This window comes from Girardinichthys multiradiatus, chromosome Y (genome assembly GCF_021462225.1).
Source record: "Girardinichthys multiradiatus isolate DD_20200921_A chromosome Y, DD_fGirMul_XY1, whole genome shotgun sequence".
NCBI classification, from domain to species: Eukaryota; Metazoa; Chordata; class Actinopteri; order Cyprinodontiformes; family Goodeidae; genus Girardinichthys; species Girardinichthys multiradiatus.
In genome coordinates, this window is record NC_061818.1 from 19,495,494 (window position 1) to 19,512,964 (window position 17,471).

The 17,471-nt window shown below is 38.5% G+C and overlaps 1 protein-coding gene across 6 annotated transcripts in view; it reads right to left on the reverse strand.

Moving 5' to 3' along the window:
• Nucleotides 1-11,218: 11,218 nt before the first annotated feature.
• The window catches only part of spag9a (sperm associated antigen 9a), a 47,943-nt gene continuing 41,690 nt past the window's right edge, over nucleotides 11,219-17,471 (reverse strand). For all 6 annotated transcript variants that reach the window (XM_047359735.1, XM_047359734.1, XM_047359731.1 and 3 more), the window contains 9 exons: nucleotides 17,285-17,401; nucleotides 16,964-17,044; nucleotides 15,715-15,782; nucleotides 15,403-15,551; nucleotides 15,150-15,321; nucleotides 14,870-14,983; nucleotides 13,857-14,033; nucleotides 12,982-13,119; nucleotides 11,219-12,670 (listed from right to left, as the gene is read on the reverse strand). In XM_047359735.1, coding sequence (XP_047215691.1) covers nucleotides 12,552-12,670; nucleotides 12,982-13,119; nucleotides 13,857-14,033; nucleotides 14,870-14,983; nucleotides 15,150-15,321; nucleotides 15,403-15,551; nucleotides 15,715-15,782; nucleotides 16,964-17,044; nucleotides 17,285-17,401 — 1,135 coding nt within the window. In that variant the 3' untranslated portion in view covers nucleotides 11,219-12,551. The remainder of the gene's footprint in view (nucleotides 12,671-12,981; nucleotides 13,120-13,856; nucleotides 14,034-14,869; nucleotides 14,984-15,149; nucleotides 15,322-15,402; nucleotides 15,552-15,714; nucleotides 15,783-16,963; nucleotides 17,045-17,284; nucleotides 17,402-17,471) is intronic.

A 17,471-nucleotide genomic window follows, 5' to 3' on the forward strand; every position in this document is an offset into this window, starting at 1 on the left:
AGTCTGCCTGGCTATGCCCACTGATGGAAAAGCAAGCACACACACACAGACACACAACAACACACATACCAGAGCCATAACAGAGTATCATTGTACCTTTAGATGCACTGAATGCATAGTTTAAATTTATTTGTCTTTAACAGTAATAATGTTCCCCTTTTTTTTTATTTACGGAACTTAACCACACAATTATTAAACCTAAACTTCTGTTTTTTCTCAAATGAACATTGATTTCCAGTCCATAAGTCTTTCTCTGCAATAGTCTAAAGGGCTCCCTCCACCCTCATAAATACTAGGGCACTATGTCACATGAAAAAGGCATCCTAACTCACAGAAAAGGTATTCTCCCCTACGGCTAAGATGCACCAGCTGCTCACCTCATGCCGTCACAAAAAAGACGTATGTTCTTTCTCCTGCGAGGCGGCCCGGAGTTCATGCAGACCCGTTTCACTACTGCAGTTCAACCTTGGCAGATACTGTAAATTTCCTTCACCTCTGCTTAATGTCTCCAGCGTGCAGCATCCTGTAAAACCCAAAGGAGCCATTGCTGATCATGTTATGTTTCACATAAGTGTGACAGACAGAGAGACAAACGCGAGCAGAGATTAATTTAGTTTGACACATATGAGGTCACATCCCTGACAGTTAAAGGTGTGGAGATTCAGTGGGATTTTATCTCTAAGATGCAGCCTTGAAAATGGGCTTGGTCTCACAAGAATTGTATGTGAAATAAATTAAAAAGCCAAGAACAAGAAAATACGGAAATATGACAAAGTTGAATTCTCCAGTATAATTAAAATACACTTTAGAAAAACAAAAAGGAGAAAGGAATGACAAGAAACAATGCAAATTGAAGACCACAGGTTGCATGCAGACAATCAGTATCTGACTATTACACAACAGGACTCAGGAAAAGTGACAAATGTCTGTCAATTTGTCTCCTAGCTCAATTTATTTTATTTTATCCTATCCTACACACTATGTTTCACACTATTTGGCGGATTTTGACATTAGTAACTATCTAGTAAAAGTCAGAATAAAATTAGATCTCATAATAAACCTTATCCTCCCACAGTGCTCAGCACAGGTTTTTGCTGGCTTCCTGGCTGTAAAGTTTATACCATTTTTCATAAGACAGAAATGGTACACACTTCTGGAAAATGAAGTAGGAGAAGTATTTTTTATTTCCATAAGTAGAGTTTTTGGTTTTTACATATATTTTGTTTAGATGGAAACGTTTTGAGCAATTAGCATCTTACCCTGTGAAGACAGAAGTCAGACAGGAAAAATACAGAGGAACTCTCATGGAAGAGTTAGGTAAACAGCTGCTCCTATAAGAGTTGGTGTAAAAACACCCATCTAATACAGCTCAAAGTACTAGGTAGCTACCAGCTAACTACTAGCTACCAGCACCCAAAAGTTATTCAAGCACATTAATTTTTGCTTCATCAGGAACCTCTAAAAAGAGAAGGGAAGTAGAGAAAATTTGAAGACAACGCTAAATACAATTAGCACAGAAACTAATGATGTAATTCTCTTAATTTTTTACTTTAAGACTATAGTTATATGTTCAGTAAGTGGATACTATTGTGTCCTACATTTTACGAGAGAAAAAAACAGCCAATATGTGAACAAAGTAGTTTGCTGTTTACTGCTGATATGCAAGGCAGCCATATTTCCACTTCTGAGTAAAAATGGAGCACATAATTAAGTCACATTCTTAAACCATTAATGCAGTGCTATATGACAAAACTGTTTTTTTTTTTCTATTTTTGTTGTTTTTATTTTGTCAATGTAGGCCCTACCCAACAACCTGATTAAATTCAAGTACTGTGGTACTATTATTTTATGTCTGTCAAGATGATGGTAGTTTTTAACTGTGGTTGAAAAACACTGTACTAGCAGTTATAAGAAGAATCTATATAACATAGATGTACATGGCTTCAACTTAGAGACTGATGTTTTCTCATCTGGTGTCTACAGCAGTTTAGAAACTCATGAATAAACCCACTTTACACAACCACTCATTAAAAAGGTCCCTGTGTTGCAATAACCTGAAAGAATCTAAACCTAAAAATCCTTTTTTCTATAGCAATGCTAAATTGCACATTCCATGAAGGAAATCATGAAGAGGGAAACCTTGCACTAGTGAAATACATACATAAAAACATGTAAACATGTAAGACAGTGGTCTTTGTCAGTGCAGATGCCTATAGAGACTACTTTCATACTTTGAATTTATGTCAAAATTTCTAGGTGTCTCTGGGTATTTCTATACCCACATTGTCTGTCTATTTCCCACTCACACACACATTCAAACACACTTGGATGTTCCTTGACCTACCGTGCATCTTTTGCTGGGTTGAGGTTGCCATGGGAACATCTTTGACAGTTTTCAGCTCACACATTACACACATAAAAAAATCACTCAGCAGGCAGAGAAAGTAGACATTTGAAGGAGGAAATAGGGAGTGGCTCCCTTTTACAAGCTGTGGAGGACTGATGGATGGGGCAAGAATATATCTCTGGGTGTAACATGTTAGCCTCTTCATAATTCATCATGGTTCCTGGTTGCAGGATCTACCTAATGTCAATAGTTGTACGCTTATGCTTAGTTTTATTTCTGTTAAATTTCAAATATTGTTTCTTGTTTTGCTATGGCTCACACATAATACTAAAGAGCATCATGGTAAACTGTCTGTGCCTTTTGAGTTTGGAACAACAACATACATGCAGTAAATAAGGTGATTAAATAGGGACATCCAGTGCTGTCAAAGAAAACGTTTAACTAGTGCGCACAAAAATATATGCTAGCAAAGTGAAGCCTCAGACTCAAAATTTCAGGCCTCAACACACTTTTTGGTATGCACATGAACAAACCATCGGCATCTTGCAGATAGCTTTACTACTTATGTCGGCCAAGTCCCAGCAATTAACTCACCTCCGGCAAATGATTCCATCATTTTAACAAATTATCCAACTGTTTGGTACAGAACAGAGCCATCTACAACTGGATGTTTAGCGAGGAGCATGCTTCAACTCATACCCTGTAGAGGAACACTTTGTACCCACTTTCTCTTATCTTCACATCTACTGCAAGGAATGTGGTTATATTCCACCAGTGAAAAGATGCCACTTAGTTATTTTAGTTTGATTTTTGGGGAAAGGGTCAACTATTCTAACAGGGTTCAGAACAAAAATTGAACTGGGTAATACAAAGTCACACAATTCAATTCAATCATACATCAAACGATTTATCTCTATAATTTAAGAAAACAATAAACTACAAACAGAAATAAGTTGATGTGCAATAGTTGTATCACAACGGTACCAAATGGTTTGTTTATGGGTACAACTAGATAGAAGAAAGGACAGAAATTGTAATTAAATGGGGGTACAGAATAGTCAGAGGGATGCATTCACCAAAGCTTTCCTTGCTACAAGCAAGGTTAATACAAAAAATAACTCATCATGAAGTTAACTAACTTTACCACTATAATTTGTGTTACCAAAGAAAATATACAGTGATCATAAAGCAATCATAAACATCAGCCAGTGTGTCACTACTATCATCTTTCTGGATTTGTTTTTCTGGCCCTCAGAGATAAATGACCGTGTCACGTCCCGAGTACCTACTTCATCCAAATGTAATGTCTTGATTCAGTGAAGTAAATACTGTATGTTGCTTTAATCTGTTTGTATGTACATTGTACCATAAACACTATAATGCCTAAAGTATTTGTCCATCTGCTTTTTTATATACAGGATCTTTGATGACATCCTATTCTTAATCTATAAGGTCCAATTTATTGATGGACCCACCTTTGCCAGCAATAGCAGCTTTAACTATTCTGTAAACATCTTTCACAAGGTCTAGGGATGTGTTCATAGTAAGATGACGAAACCAGAACTGCAGCCTCTGCTCTAATACATCCCAAAGGTTGAGGTCAGGACTTTGGGCAGGCCAGTCAAGTTTCCCCACACCAAACTTTATACAGCTGCAGTCATGGATGTGATTGGAACACTAAAATTCATTTATTTCATGGTGTGCCCCAATATTTTTAGTCTATGTACATGTATTTGAGGAACGGTACTGACTAGACAGAAGGTATTTCCAAACCCAGTCAGACATTCAAGAAAACAATGAAAACGTAAAGTCCCTCATAAACTACCTTTCTTAAATTTCCTATTGAGAGAATAGCCCAAATATATTACAGCAGCTTAATACATTTAAGCTATCATGATGTGTTACTAAGAGATCCCCTGTAAAGGTGCACTGACAACATACCTGTATTACTTAATGTAAATAAAAACTAAAATGTAAAATAAATATTTGTTATTATCATTTTCATTGTCTGAGAGGGCTAAGGACCTGTCCAGTATAGGGCTTTGTGACTCCCAGAAGGATGTGTAGGTCATTAACATCATGACTGATACCATATAGTCTGTTAGGATGGGCCTCTAAATAAAAAGTAAAAATTTACGAGGAGGCAGCATGTGTTTTGGTTAGTCACACACATAAACATACACCTACACAGAGTAATAAAAGCTTGTTGTTTCTTTTAATAAGGGGGCGTACCTCCTCAGTATTCTCTTATGTCTCTCAGAAGGTCTTCAAGTGAACCTGACCCTGGGGGGGCTCTTGTAAAGGTTAGCCCTGCTGTGAATCCCCGGTGGGAGCACATCAGACAAACACTGGGGCATCAAAAGCTGAGCGGTGGGACCTCACGGTGGGACATCACAGACTCAGAAAGTCTGGCTGAGAAGGAGGATGATGACGGCTAGGATAAGAGAAAGCAGAGGAGGAAGCAAGGGATGCAAGGCTTAAGAGTAGATAGATGTGAGCTGAAAATGGGACTGTTCCACATGTGGTTTGCACCTGGTCAATGCAGTTATACACCCCTTTTAGTCTGGCATGATCAGTAAGTAAAATGGTAAATCTGACCTCTTAAATATGAAAAATAATCACAATATGTGGCTGACACATCAGATTTGCAAGATCTGCATAGCTGCCTGGTCTTTGACTGAGCCATTTCTAGCATTTTGCTATATTCCACTGTGGCTGGGAGTTTCTTTAAAGTTTAAACCTCCATCCCAGTCTCAAGTCTTTTTTAGCCTCTAACATGGTTCCAGCATTACTCTGCTTTTAGCTCCACCCATTTTCCAAGAACTCTGACCAGCTTCCCTATACCTGCTGAGGAAATGTATCCCTGAAGCACAATGTTTTTACTGCCATGTTTCACAGTGGGGACAGTGTGTTTAGAGAGATCTACAGTGTTTGTTTTCTGACACATATAATAAAAAATAAAAAGGTCAATGAGTTCAGATTTGGTCTCATATAGCCAAGCACCTTCTTCCTCACGTGTTTTACATCCCTACATGGCTTATATCAATCTGCAAACAGGGCTTCTCATCACTTTCTCTCAACAATTTCTTTCTTCTTGCCACTCTTCCATAGAGACAAGATCTGTGAGTGCATGACTGAAAGTTGATCTGTCAACAGATTCTCACACCTGAGCTCTAGATCTCTCCTTCAAAGTTACCATAAGTGTCATGGCTGCTTCTGTGGTTACTTCTCTTCTTCCCCAGTCTGTCAGTTTAGGTGGATGGTCATGTATTGGTAGATTTGTAGTTGTGCCATACTACTTGCATGTTGTGAGTTGAAGAATTGTCAGATGTTCAAAGCAATTTACTACTTAAATAGCTTCAGAGTGAAGAGGTCGAAAAAGAAGTTTGAATGTTTATTTGTAAAACAAAATCAAACCACATATCATTTTCTTTTTTTTTCAGAATTCTGCACTTTTTTGTTTTTTTGTCACATACAATCCCAAAAAAATTATTATAAGTAGAAATGTAGAAAGTTTTTTTCTAAAACTTTCATTTAGTTTATCTGTAAATATTCTGATGGTTATTTAACTCAGCCCTTCTGTTTACCTCACATAAAAAAAAAAAAATCATTTTCATAAAGAGCAAAGATGGCCTAAAGGTCTAAATTACCTTTTTTGAGGAAAAAAATTACGATCATCAGCATGAATCATACATTTTAAAAGTAAACAAAGAGTGACTCATAAGACTAAAACCGTCCTGTTGCTGCCTGATTCCAGAAGCAAAATGATGTAAAGAAATGTACAAAAAAATGGGAGAAGATGAGGAGAACGACAACAGTCCAATGCCTACGCCACTGGTGAAAAAGAAACCAGAGCCGGTGAAGGGGGGGGTAATATTATCCACATCTCCTGTTGCCTGTCACACTGTGCTGTGGGCAGTGATGTCACTCTGTCCTGCACGTCACAGAAGTACTGTGTGCAAACACTCATGGAGCATGTAGAGAGCAGCACTCACACATGCTGCACATCCTTCAATAGTAAGTGTACAAAGCCAAGTATTACTCATCCATTTAAGGTAAATAGTTTCTGGTATTTCCTATAAAGGATGAAGTAAATGGATGAATACAAATAATGCTGGTGTTTTACTAATTGAATTCAACAAGATGCTTGTGTGTTCTCCCTAAAAATTGGATGAGATGAGAAACTGCTTTGCACCCTGTTACGGCCCACACAGGTCTAGGGGTTCAGGGGCAGTAACATAATGATGTGTCCAGAGGAAACAAGTAGAATGTAAAAGGATTTATTACAAAACAGGGTTTCACAAAGCCACAATACAATTTTACCCAGGTAACACAAAAAAAAAACAGCCTGAGGAATATTAAGTTTAAGGAACTCAAAAAGAAAAGAACATTCACAAAAAGGGAGGTACCAAGCCTCCCAACCATGAGCTTCTAGCTTGAGAGGCAAACTACAACAAAGTCAAAACCCTTTTAGCAGAACAAACAGGACAAGAAATATTCCAAAACTGCCCAAAGCAATTGAAAACACCAAAGGTGTGGGACAGCTGACCAAAACCTCTTTCTACAAGCTGCCCCACTGGGAGAATGTTCACTGGAGCATTTATATGTTGCAGGTGGGCCTCATTAGCATCTGATTGGCTTGCAATTCTCTGCTGGTCCAATGGCGCGGCTGCCTTCCAGCAGTCTCCAGACAGCCAATCAGGAAGGTGTGCCCCCACAGCTGAATCTGCATAACAAAAAAAGAAAAGGAGCCTGCACAGCCTCAAGAGGCCAGGGGCCGTAACACACCCACACTTACGCTCTGCCTCACCACTGGCATTTGATGTCACGTCACACCGTGTCCCTGTTTTCAACTCCACTCAGCACTTTTTTATTCCTTCCCTATAAATAGTCTTCCATGCAAGCCAGCCCATATCATCTCCCTGCCTTATTTTATCCAGCTGAGATCAGGCCTCACCTTATACTTCATGTACAGCATGCCATGATGGAGAGGGAGCCATGATGCCAAATAGCTGTGTTGGGCTTGAAAACGCTTAGCCCAGCCCATCAAAGGAAAATACTGCAGTACCTCAGTGGGAGGGCAAGGACGCTCCTACCGTGACCTGAGGAGGCTTTTCAATCACAGTGGGGGAAACACCATGTACTGCAGTGTAGGTGGGCTACAGCACCCTGTTGCCTCCTTCTATAAATTCAACATGAATTTGAATAGATGAACAGTTAACATTCCAGAAAAAACATGAATTAATGATTTTTAAAATCTAAAATAATTTGTCTTCCTGTGAACTGACACACTCGCTCTAGCTGTTCATTATATCAAACATTTTTATTTGCTGATGTAATTTGCATTTATTTAAAGATTTCTGAGGAGGGTAAAGAAGCTCAGAGCAGTCTGGGAATCAGAATCTCCCACACTGCAGGGAAAACAAAGCTTCAAAGTGTGTATGTTTTGAGGTGTGCATCCTTTACTATGGGGCGGTTTTAGCCTCGTGGAGTAAAATTAAAAGGAAAGCGTGCAATCAGGTGTTTTTTATTTTATTTATTTATTCATTGTTGCAGGTTGAAATGTCTAGATCGCAAATACTAGTTTTTTGACAAGTTTTTAATAGCTTGAAATACAAGAAACAAAAGACAAAACATACATGTACAGTAGATCCTGAAGTACCAGTCACAGCATCCTCCACAATTATGGGCTTTCCTAATAAAAAAGTTTTAAACTTTTGAACTTCTGATCTGACAATAAATATGGGCAAGTTTAGGTGAGTAGCTATTTACTTGTAACAAGATCAACACGTCTTGTTTATTTGTATGGCATGTTTTCCTGTCTTTTCTATTTCGAAGAGTGGCCAAGAGAAAAGGAGCCCTGCATCACATCATATTGACATATCTGTTTCACTCTATTGATATTTGCTAAAGCTCCCCAGACTTCTCAGATTTCTTCCTCTTTAGTTAGTGCCCAGTCTGTTTTACATGAACGTCATGGTGATGAAAACAATATTCAAACTCAAGCCAAGTATGAGTGTAAACTTTCAAAGCATAAAAAATTAAAAGATTTAGCTCTGTCTAGGGGGTTAGCTTTAATAAAGCAATAGAGACTGCAAACAAGTGGTCCTATCTGCTCATAATTAGGAGCACATCAGGGCAATGAGGCAGTGCAAGTTAGGAAGTACCGGTCAAGCAATTCATCAATTAATCACAACTCACACTTCCCTTCTTTCAATAAAGTTCTAGAAACTTATTCTGTATCACTTCGCAGTTAGTTTAGTTTGTTTTGGGCAGAACATGGATTTGACACTAAGTTTAAAGGGAACATATCGTGCAAAATCCAATTTTTTAGCCTTTAAATACATTTTGTTTTGTGTACTTGGAATCTGTAGGAGTGCAGAAAAGTTGAGTTTAGTCTCTCCAGGTGTTGCAGAGATATCTTTATATCCTGTTTAGGCCATATTTTTCAGTCCATTCAGTTTTCTCTATCATCTGTTATGTTTTTCCATCTTTAATGTTCAACCAAAAATAAATCAACAAAACAAATTGGTTAGACAAAAAACATAGGTTGCAAATCTATGCAATGCTGTTTTTTTTTTTAAGTCTCTAAAACCTGACACGCTTTAGGTTTTGTGTAGACTTAGAGACACACTGTAAATGAGAATGGAGGATTCATTACAGTTGACCAAAGATCAACAAATAGAACTGAGGCTAAGAAAACAGCGGGATGGTCCAGGAGAAGACAGTGGAAACACTGAACAGACTGAATGTACCCACGGTGGCCCTGCTGATTAAGGACAACTGCAGTCAGTTGACAGCAAGGTTTTTTCACAGCAGGCAGGTGAAGGTAGTACTGACCACCTGCCTGTTTGAGTCAATGCAAAGGTCCAACTTTTCCATGTTTGAGGAGGACACTTTCTGCCAGACTGAATCATTTGAGAAGAAATGTTACAACTTAGAGAAAAAAATGTTGTGGTTTTATTATTTTTCTTTGATGATTTTAGCCTCAATTGGCTAAAATCATACTTAAAGCTAAGCGTCAGTAATTTAAATATTAATTAAGTTTTCCATAGCATTAACTGATTTTTAAATCCCATGTTTCCATCTTTATTTACATGAATCCCTTGGGTATTTGTTTCTGTATTAAAAAGGATATGAGTTGATCGAATCCAACCTCTCAGCTGTAATTCAGTCTTTCATCCAGGTTCAGAATCCCTCGCCTGTGTGACGTCAGGAAGCTCTTTGTGTGCCTGTTTGCGGCATCATTGTTGGCTCATGTGTGGCTGAAGAGGATGAGAGTGGGTGGGAGGTGGGCTCTGCGTTGTGATATCAGGGAAGTAATTATGTGTAGAGATGCTGCATCCACACACAAGCTTGACGGCCTCCTACTGGCTGAGAGGAGACCACATGGGTTTGTTTCCTGTGTGCATCATGAGGATTACATCAAGAAAAGCTGAAGGTCTGTCTGAGTTTGCTTTATTAGTTCATTTAAAACAGGTAATACAAACACGTTTTAGGTTAGATGGGGGTGCTCTGGACAGACAAGTCAGTCACACTCCAACTAATGACCAATCAGAGTCAGATTGACCCCCCTATGGTCAAGTTGAGGTAACCAGTAACTTTTGATATGTGATAAAACAAGTTAAGTCAGGTTAAGTCCAACATAAAACTCATTCTACAAGGATAAAAACATCTGGATATAATGCAAGCTGTCTTGGAAACAAACAAGCAAAAAAAACTTCAGCTAATCAGCAAAACAAAGCATATAGCACCACCTTGTGGTAGACATTATTTCACACAGTGTCCTACGCACTCTTGAAAACCATGTTAAAATGCTATTATTTTAAAATAAGTTCCTCTTTTGTTGCAGTAGCATAATTTCACATTTAAAAATCTGCTGCAGGTCTAAAACAATGAGCTTTGGGGAGTTTTTTTCTTTACCTCGCCTTCCTCACTGTGTGAGACGGTAATGTAAAGCTGAGTTCCTATTCTTTTTTCTTATTCTTATAGACTGTAGATATGTGTACGTTTTTGTGGGGAGTTATTTCGTGACTAAATATATAAAACACATCTGGTTTACTTTTGTGGCATGTTCTCTTGTCTTTCCCAGGGGAAACAGTACATTATGGATTAGTAGCAAAAAACTCAACATGATGAAATTAAAATATTATGCATTCTGGATTTATCTTGGAGAGAGCACAATTCATGTTTCCATCAATTACAGGAAGTCATTCATGCCCTGAAGCAGCAATGTAGATGCTTTAGATGTTCTGAGTTCTTTCCTGACCTCCTGGAGGAGTCATTGATCCGTTCTTGGAGTAATCTTGCTAGGGCATGGGAAGGTTTACAACTCTTTTGTTTACGCTATTTGTGGATAATGTCTTTCACTGTGGTTTTGTGGATGCCAAAAACCTTAGAAGTGGCTTTGTAACCTTTTGAAAATGTATATATGTCACAGACCTTTACAGATTTTAACCTACTTCATGCAGTCAGACAAGTCCCATTTAAGTGACTTGCTTCTACAGGTCTAGAAGTAATAAGACCTGGGTGTGGATCTAGAAATTGAACCTAAAAACTGGTTAATCACATTTGTAACCCTAATCGTTTAACAAGAGGACAATTACTTTTCTTATAGAAGCCTGGTCGGTTTAGATATCCTTTTTCCTTAATAATTTGTATTTACTCAGATTATTTTTGTTTAAGGTTTAAATTTGTTGAATGATCTGAAATATTAAAGTGTGACACAAAAAGCATAGCATTCAGACCCCAACATAAAACCTTTGATACAAACTCACAAAAACAAGTATATTCATGTCCGTTCCATCCAACAAGGTGGCAATAAGCAATAGATGCTAGTTGTTTCTTTAAAACAACACACACACACAATTGTTTGCATTAATCTATTTTATTTAACCATTATTAACAATCATGTAAACTCATTGGACTATGTTGTTTACAATAGCCTCCTATGATATTTTTTCATGTAGAAAGTTACATTCTGAGCCCAAATGGGCTCCTTAACAAAGGAGAAAATAAATACTGGAATGGCACACACACACAATATAAAGTTACTGCTATGAAATGGACTTGGGATCAAACTTGGCCCCCGCTCTTTTGATATAAAAACAAATTAAAACATCTGAAATCGTACAGCCATCTTGCTATCATATCAGTCAGTCATTAAAACACTCATTTCATTAAGTAGCTCCCAAAGGAACTCAAAATGTCAAAATAACAATAAAAACGTCATAATTGCCTTTTAAGACCTTCAGTACAAGGACAAATAAAAAAACAAGAGAGAAGGAGAAATAATGGGAGACTCTCTTTAGTGTTGTGTGGTCCCCTGTAATAAAATCTAATACAACCAATTAACTCAAAAATCCCTCGACTAGCAAATAAAAAAAGAGCCATGACCTTTCGTTTTCTTCCTCCAACATTTGGTTACTGTAAAATCCTAGCAAACAAAAATTTGAACATTTTAATTCTCCCTTCATAGAATCAGGACACAGTAGATTACATTACTTACACTCGTATTCCTCCAGACTTTATTATGTGACTAACATTTAACATTTTAAAGTGCCATTGAGCTGAAGCAAACAGGAAGCAGTGAGCTGACGGCACTGGCAGCCATGTTTTTTCACCGATGGGACGGAGGTTTAGCTCCAGGGTGGCCGAGCACATATTTTAGTGAGGACAAAGGACTTCCTCATGCAAACTAATGCTAACCTGGTTCTTCTATTCACAAGGAAACCTTACCAAAGTGCATGGATGTTTCTTCATGTGGCAACCTAGATGATGAAACAGTCTCTGAAACAAGGTTTATTCCCATTAGGTTTGATTCTAATTATGCAGAAAAAAAGGCTTTAATTAACAGAAAACTACTAAAATATCCCTTTTACCTTTCATTTTCAAACCCTTTAGGTAAACATTAACATGATTGGACTAATCATGCTGAAAGTGCAACTCAGAAGCGCGGACATCTGGACGGTTTCTTTTACGTTAACATAAACATGAGCTTCCCGGTTTCAAATTCTTAAGGAATAAAATGGTACAAAACACTGAATAAAAATAATTAGTATTTTTTGTTGTTGTCATTTTGTTTTCTTTACAAAGAAGTTTTTTACTCAGGCAAAGAGGATAGTGGAAAAAAAACAAAAAACGAAGCGGGACATGCGGGCTTGCTGGGGGGCCCCGCAGCTGATGCAGCAATCTGCGATGTTTTTCACTCATGAGGAGTGGCAACCTGCCAGACAATGAGGTGGCTTCGCTCGGTCTTGGCGGGCGCCACCGGCTGGCTGCTGGCCTGCTCGGATAAACCGTCCAGCTCGCTGCCTTCATCGCCTGAGGAGGAGGTAGAGGAGTCAAGCAAACGGCGTTGCATCACAGTAAGCAGGTGAGACATCCGCTGTTTCTCTCGACCTTAAATTTGTATCTCCACTGTGTACGAAACGTGCATATGCCTGGTAAAATGCCAGGTTGTGGAAATGTAAAAACAATAGTCAAAGACAAATCTTTTCAAAACCTTTTCCGCACATAATGAAACATTAATTCTGGACAATTCAACTGAGAAACAATCAAATCAAAACCTGGCATCATAACAGGGGTGTGCAGACATTTAGGAGCTCCCTGTACATGAAGTGTGTTGGACTCACCGATTCTAAAGTCAATGTAACCTTCTCCTCCGCTCATGACCAGGTATGTTTTGGGTTCAGAGGTTGCTGTGTCTGAGGATTCAGATGGAGGATCATCAGAACCTGAATCTGCACTGCCCGGAGGTGGCATCGCTTGACCTGGGACAGAAAGCCGAATAAGAAGCAGTCCAGAAAGACTTTTTAGCTAATCTATGATTATTTTAGCTGACTTACAGCTTGATAAGAACAAAGAGCCCGGGAACAGAATAAAAAAAGACAGACACAAATGCAATATCATCTCATCCACCAAACTAAAACTACAGCTGTGAAAATAATTATTCCGGTCTTTTTCTGCTGACTACCTATTGATATACCCTAATCACTGTTAATCAGGAAAACCTAAGAAACCAAAGTTCAGCTAGAAATTGTAATATGTCACACACTTTATAATGAAAGATTACAGAAAAGGATGGGAAAACCACGTTTGTTTTAAGTGACACAACTTATCATTAAATATATCAATAGAAGTTCTAAGGCAAGGCAAGTTTATTTCTATAGCACCATTCATACACAAGGCAATCGAAAGTGCTTTACATGGCATCAAAGAAAAAACAGAAAGAAAATAACAAAGAATAAGCATAAAATAATTGCAAGAAAAATATGTTAAAATATAAATAATAAAAGGCATAAAATAATATATCCTGGAGTTACAGGAGGGCTTTTGCTCTGACATATATTGATGATCAAACTAACTCATTATTTATACCTTTCAGTTAGAGCCGAAGTAAAAGGAGCAAAGTATTGAAGCAGAATGAAGACAACATGCAAGCAGATTAAAATATACATCTGATAGTCGTTTCATACCAACATCTGCCTCGTCAGCCCTTGGATCTTACCTGGTACTGTGACAAAAAACTTTACTGCATCCCGATGTCCGTGGAAGCAGAGCTGGGCGTGGGCCATGGAGCAGTACGGCACGAAGCTGCACGACACAGCGCCCTCTGAGCAGTCATCGCTGTAAACCCGTACAGCGCTGCCTGGGCGATTAGAAACTATCCCTGCTGTCTTGTTAGCTAAAGAAACAAGAGAGAAATATATTAACAACGCCTGCTGATATTAAAATCTGTGCATCACCCCTATTTCAAGTAATCTGGATAATAAAAGGGCCTTGATTAAAGTAAACATGAATAGTTCAGTTCCAGTGTATTAGAGACAACAGTGTCCATGGAAAAGATTCCTATATTCTACATGTTTTACCCGGGATGTTAATCATCTCTGTACCATCTGACCTTGTTTTAGAGGAAATATATATTACAGACAGTCAAATAGAATAAACAGAGTGGCTAGAAAAGCAGGGCAGGAAGGTGAAAACATATAGGTATCCCGGTCAAACGTAACTCCACTGTTGATACCTGTCATTCGCATCTCAACAGCAGATTTTAAAAATTATTGCTTATTTTTATGTGAATGGTTTGCAAAACTGTGGGTGTAGATTGTTTTTGTTGTTGCATTGAGGAACATGCGTTTTCTTTACAATAACAGAGGGACCCTGCTGGCTGCTGCAGTGCCTAGGTTGTGATGTGCTCTGCATGTTCTGCTTAGATATCCCTAGCAGCTGTAAAACATTAGATGCAGAAGAAGGTTTCCCTACAGACCCTGAACTGGAACTTCAATTAAATATGTTACAAGTCAAATTATCAACAAGTCATATCCAAACAGAGCATATGTTGAAGAGCAAAATACTAAAAATGCTAACTTCATGCTACAAATGCAATAACTTAAAATTGAAGGCCTTTTGTGAGATTCAGCATATTTTTGTTGATGCTGTTGCCATCTGGAGGTGTGTATGTTTACTCTAAATCAACATTATACACCTTTCGGGTAATTATGTAATGTAGGCTTGTGGGACCTTCAGATAATGGGATGGAGATGATGACTCCATTTCCTGTCCCCACCCATAGTCGGTTGCAGGAAACCACCAGAGCTGTGATTCTCACGAAAGAGAAGCCAAGTTTACCAGTACCTGGAAAGGGACCGAGTCGAAACAAGAGTGAAATGAGTTCAGAATCTCGTAAAAACACAGGAAATAAAACTTTAATTACAGTTTTCTGGAGTAATAAACATGACCTCAAATAACTTTTATATGGTCTCATGTAACAACTAATCTGGGTTCTAAACAGCAGTCATACCCAGCATTTTGCTGACGTAAGGCTCAATGTCCACGTCTTGCAGGTGCTGGTAGGTGTGGGCATGAAACAAGCGCAGCGTTGAATCCAGTCGGATGGACACCCAGATACCGTCTCCGACCCAGGCCAGCTGGCGCACCTGACTCTCTTTGCGAGGATGAGCATCAAATGACTTCTTAAAAGTGAAATACAACAATAAATGTCAAATGTTGCCTATGTTGTGCTAACTGAAACAAGATTCAAAGAACTAGTGTACCTCTATCCTCATGGCTTTGGGCTGAATAACGTAAATCTTATTTCTGTAGCCACACCACACCTTGTCATGGACCACCGTCATGCAGCGGATGGAGTGGTGTGGCCGCCCCAGATCCAACAGGTGGTAGTTGGTCAGATCCCACTGACCTTCTGAAAAAAGCAACAACAGAGTAAAAAAAGGCAAAATCATCAAAATGAGACATAGTTTTTGCTAAAAAATTACATAAGAAATTTAATATGATCAAAAGACAAAATGAATATTAAACTCTTGGTGATGTTTTTTGACTTCAGAAGCTGCATGTTGCACACTTACCGGCGCCTCTGTGAAAAATTGCTAAGGTCCCATCAGCCAAAGCTACCAACACCCTCCCTTTAACGTGTCTGCAACAAGCAAAGCACATCCGTTAGACATGTTTTCTGTGTTACTGTACCCTTAACAATTATCAGCACTTCTAAAGTTGTTTAAAAAGCTTTAAAAAAAAGTTGATAGTTAATTGCTGTACCATTATGTTAAGCACAACAAAACATAAAAACCCAGCCTTAAATCTGAGCACATTTCAGAGGAGGAAAACAATCCATACTAACAAACGTTTGTTTTTTTAATAAAACCAAATTTCCTCTAACATTTTCTGTACAATTTAGGAAACTGAAAACATCTTTCCAATTTCCACTTTACTTTTCCAGATTGATACTGTAAACGCCTAGGAACACTCAATGAAAAATCGATGACTTCCTGATTGCACAGGATATGAATATGACACATAAGCCTCTATATATCTATTAGCTATTCTTCAAAATGGGAAAGACAAGAGAACAAGCGGTTCAAATAAAGCAGCTCGTTCCCCTCCTCTAGAAGCGCCCACACTTACAGTCGGAGCAATAAATAAAAGATTAAAAACACCTGAAACTATGAGAACCAATGCCAAGGTCAAGGACCCAAGATAATCATGACACCGGACACAATGAGAAGGACGGCGAAAGCGTAAACGTGTGCTTTGAAAATCTCTACTCTGATTTGCAAAGTAAGACCGAAGATCTTTTTGGCAACAATCATTCCAGGTGGGTCTGGTGTGTAACAAAGGACAAATATATGGAAAAGCATCCAATGCCTGTCAAAGATCTGTGGGCCTTTTTCTCCTCCAAAGGGTTTAGGAACCTTGTTAAAAGTGCCTGGCATCCCCATCTCTTTAAAATACCTGGACATTTGACCTGAAGAGGACCAAGGACTCTGGACAGAGATAGTGCAAAGAAGGAATGATCCAACATCCTTTTCTGTATCCTCTAACCTTGTGAATACTGGTTTCTGTCCAATAGTAACAGGAAGTGGTGCACAGAATAAAAGCAAGGCTGACAGTAGGTGTGGGATCAGTGATTTTTTAATGGCGGGATTTTTTCCCCTTTGAATTAATGTACCGGTAGTCAAAATAAACATAAATTGTTCTAAAATATTTTAGTAAGAGATAAAAGAAAAAGACTAGTTTAATACGAAACATTTGATACACCATCAGCGGGAATAAGTGTGAATGGTACTGTAGGTGTGGCACATCTAACACTGTACTTACACAACGCTGAGGATGGAGTCTTTGAGCTTAATCGCATGGAGACACTTTCTCCATCGTGCCACAGACGAGTGCACATACAGGCTTTAGGATGAAGAGACAGATACATTCAGAACTTTAGTAGATGATTTCTATGTATAATTAAGTACTCTAGGTCATAATTACTTCAGGGGAAATTATGATATCAATGGCAACATTAAACAGATTACATTTATTACCACATATTATAACTTTCTGTCAATAAACTTGTTCAGTAATGGTGGAGCTGCCCCTTCATTTTAGCCAAAACTAACAGCGCCCTCTGCTGGAGGCTGCAGTGCTCACCATCCGTTCTGAGCTCCCAGCCACATGGTTGGTAGAGCGCTGCTCATTCTCAGGACTTCACTATCGGACGTATCAATGACTTCTGGCAGGGCAGGCTCACCATCCTGCACAAGGCCCCTGAATGTAAAGAAATCAGCAGATGTATCAAAATTATCAATTTATCTATGAATACTTTCAGAGTAGTTGG